Here is a 3,840-nt window from a genome sequence, read left to right as displayed (position 1 = left end):
TTAAAAGAATGTAATATTGTTCAGCTTCAGAATCAATCAAATCTAAATGTTGACATGTTTCCTCAACAAGGTTTGCGTTCATTTCAGAGACAGTGTTCGAGAGAGAACATTAGAAATGACAGATCCCTTTACACTGTCCCTTCCTTGCTATACCAGTAGAGGGCGCCATTTAATTATCTATGATGATGATGATGATGATGATGATGATGATGATGATGATGATGATGAGGGGGCAGATCCATAGAGTCTGGCGAAAGAGGCAACCAGACGTCCAGTACTTTCCGGGACAGACAGTCCTGTATTTCAGATCCTTTTCAGAACTTGTTAGCAAAAAATGCCAAATTCCTAGATTTGTTATTGAGTCCTAGTGTTTTTACCAAGTTAGCTATAGTGTGTGTTATGTCTTTGGCGTACACTTTGTGTGTATGCTTGACTAAGGCTCACATGAAAAAGAGATTAGGATCTTAGTTAGATCTTTAGATGTTAGTCTGACTTCTCTGGTTAAAAAAAGTATAAATAAATCAAATGCGGACGGGCTAAATCTAGCACGCTAATATTCTCCAGTCCCATAGGTGGCGGTATGTCCCGCTTTTAGACATAAAACACCTATCTTCACTTCAACAGTCCCTCGTTGGTGGTTGTATGTTTATATTCACAGCTGTAACCACGCTTGTTAGGAGAGCGATAGATAAACTTTTCAGAACACTGGTGACCTATATACCGACTGTCATTTGACAGTTGTTCTTTCTGCTGCGAGTGTAAGTAAGTAAGTAAGTTATCTAATAGCTAACCTTAGCTCTAAGTAAGTTAATAACTAACTAACGCAAGTAAGTAAGCTATCGTCACGTTGGCTGTGTCCCTGCCATGGCTTTCGCTCCGGCGGTTTGGTTCGCGGTCCAAGAAGAGCTCTCCGGTTATGATCGCGACGAGTCGACGGAAACTTACCTGGACAAATTCGACGACGAGGATTTGTTCAAAAGGTTCCACCTGACAAGACCTTGTATTAGTTTCATCACGGACTGTGTCAGAGTCCAGATGATGAAGAATAAAAGCACTCTTCAGAAGATGAACGGACACTCGGTGGAAGCGACGGTCATCGCCGCCCTGGACTTCTACGCCAACGGGATTTTATCCGAGACGGTTCTGAGCAAGCTTGGGTTAGACAACCTGGCCGTTCACGACCTGATCAACGCGGTCTCGAGTGCGCTGTCCGGTATGGTGAAGGAGTTCATTACCTTCCCGGCGTCCCGGATCGAGATAGCGAACGTGGCGCTCGAGATGAAGAACTTCAGCGGGATTCCGAACGTGGTGGGGGTGTTGGGGTGCATGCACGTGAAGGTCCGACCCCCGGCGTTTGACAGGGACGTGTTCTGCAACACCATGAACGACCACACCATCATGACACAGGTGGTGTGCGACAGCGAGGGGAACTTCCTCAGCGTGGAGAACTGCTGCGTGGGCAGCACGCCGGAGCAAAGTGTCTGGGAGTCCTCTGTTGTGGGACGTCGTGTAATGCAGCCGGGAACACAAGGGCCGAACTGGGTCATTGGTAAGTGTGTGTGTGTGTGTGCACTTTTGTAGTTTGAGTTGTTTCAATGGCTGCAACGGAATCATTCAGCAGCATTCAAATTAATTTGGACAATGATGGACAAATATCTCTCTGTATACAGTATATATATCCCTAGCATTTCTCTCTCTACCCCCTTGCTGCCCCTCACCTCCCTCTCTCCCCCCCAGGTGGTCGAGGCTACACGCTGAGCCAAAACCTGCTGACCTCCGTGTGTCCTGTGAGGCGGGAGTCGGACCAGCGCTTCAACGAGGCCCACGCCCTGGCCCTCGGCGCCCTGCAGAGGACCCTGACCTGCCTGAAGAGACGCTTCGCCTGCCTGGCCAACCTGGGCCACACGCAGAAGAACAACCTGGACAAGAAGGCGGAGGTCATCAACGCCTGCTGCGTCCTCTACAACATCGCCCGGAAGTTCTCTGTGGCTCCAGTGGAGGGGCGCGTGGCAGGGCTGAGCGAGACCAAGCTGGAGACCCTCCAGCCGGGGCTGCAGTACCAGGGGACCAGGGTGGAGGTGCCCATGGAGGTGGAGAAGGCCAGAGACAACCTCATCGCCAACCACTTCATTGGCCTCGGCTCCATTGGGGGGACGCGGGACAGTCTGTCGAAGGACAGGCTTGATGAGGAAGAAGACTAAGCTAAAAAGGCTATGCGATGACACTCTCCCACCTCTCTATCTCTCTACCTCATGTCACTCTCTAATCTCTCTACCTCATCTCACTCTGTCTCTTATCTTTTCCTACCATCTTTCTCTACCCTATCTCTCTCTATCTCTCTCTTCGGTCCTCCTTTAGTCTGGGGACACGGGACTCTCTGTCGAAGGACGGCGTTGAGGAGGAAGAGGAAGCTACAAAGGCTATGTGATGAAACTGTGACTGGGTGAATCTGAAAATCTTGTTTCCCGGGAAGGAGGCCAGAAGACAGGACATGAGGAAGCTTGATGTAATAGGGACATGGTCTTTTATTGACAACATTTGTAGTAATGAACACAACTTTGCTGACTGAAAATATATATTTTTCTATTGTTTGTGAATTATGAAAGCCAAATTACAGTACTTTAGATTTGTCTACATATTTATGTAAAAAAATTAAAAAATGAATTATCATGTCAATAAATGTAATACATGGAAATCCATTTTGCAGTGAGTTCGTCATAACAACAGATTCATTGAAACATATTGAAAGTACAGGCAGCATTGAAGTTGGCTTCTCCTCACACCATGATGAAACAGGACAGGTTGATGTGGATGTGAATTTAAAGTGCAATGCAATAGCATATCATTAAGTTATATTCTTCAAGAATCAATGGTTACATATCATTAATTTAAAAAAGATGTACCAATCCCAGATTGCCCCTTTAATTATATCATACAGTACAGGTCAGTATAAGAATAAAGGTCATCTATGTACATAGACATTACAATCACAGAGTCCTGTGGTTCTGGTGTCAAATACTGATGTCCTGCACCTGCGTTGCTGCGGTATGTATTACATATGTGCTGCTATAGCTCACCTGGGTCAAATCCACCTGTGCTTCTGGTGTCTGATACTCTCATGTACTGCACCTGTGTTAGTCTGCTCCTATAGAGCCAAGGGAACGGCCCCAGGAGTGGAAAACCCAAATGAAGCACACCTCAAGTACATCTGTGTTTGAAAGATGTGCCACCCAGGTGAGACATAAAGGAAACGAGACATACAGTCGCTGGCAGTGTCATCCTCCCAGGCTGTGGATAATAAACTACAGTGTCATCCTCCCAGGCCGTGGATAATAAACTAGTGACAACTCGGACCTTCTCCTGGAGTGAGCCCTCCCCCACAGTGAGCCCTCCACCCAACAGACGGGACTGGAGTGGTGGAAGAGCCATGTTTCAACCAATCCTGTCCTATTCAATACAATACAAAACGTTATTTATACCCTTAGGGCAAGATGCACTATGTTTTTGTGGGGAGGTGTACAAGTGTATACTTTAGGACAAGAGGGGAGAAGTGGGACACAGTCGTGACGGTCTGTGAACTGGTGTTGAAAAATATACAAAACAACTGGGACACAGTCGTAGCCGGGGAGGGGGGTGCACAGCAGCAGGTGTCTGTTATTTATTTATTTTTGTAATTAATGACAGTGTGGAAGTCTGTGTGACATCTAGTCTACTGGATGTTGTTGTGTCTGCTGGAAACAGAAGCGCTCAGGTGAAGGACAATATTTTCTCTGGGTAGAAACAACCCCCTCACTACATTTTAGGCAGCACCCCCTCGCAAAATATCCTTCCCCCATCCCG

The 3,840-nt window shown here is 46.9% G+C and overlaps 1 protein-coding gene across 1 annotated transcript; it reads left to right on the top strand.

The window, feature by feature from the left end:
- Window positions 1–864: 864 nt before the first annotated feature.
- On the top strand, window positions 865–2,201 carry LOC308167974 (putative nuclease HARBI1; the record flags this gene model as incomplete). Its single annotated transcript, XM_080542454.1, has 2 exons — window positions 865–1,549; window positions 1,738–2,201. The coding sequence occupies 2 exons, from the start codon at window positions 865–867 to the stop codon at window positions 2,199–2,201; spliced, it is 1,149 nt and encodes a 382-aa protein (XP_080398580.1).
- Between the last annotated feature and the right edge of the window lie 1,639 nt (window positions 2,202–3,840).

This window comes from Nansenia antarctica (genome assembly GCF_963989245.1).
Source record: "Nansenia antarctica genome assembly, chromosome: 11".
NCBI classification, from domain to species: Eukaryota; Metazoa; Chordata; class Actinopteri; order Argentiniformes; family Microstomatidae; genus Nansenia; species Nansenia antarctica.
The sequence above is the reverse complement of the archived record's forward strand: the minus strand, read 5'-3'. Positions and strand labels throughout refer to the sequence as shown.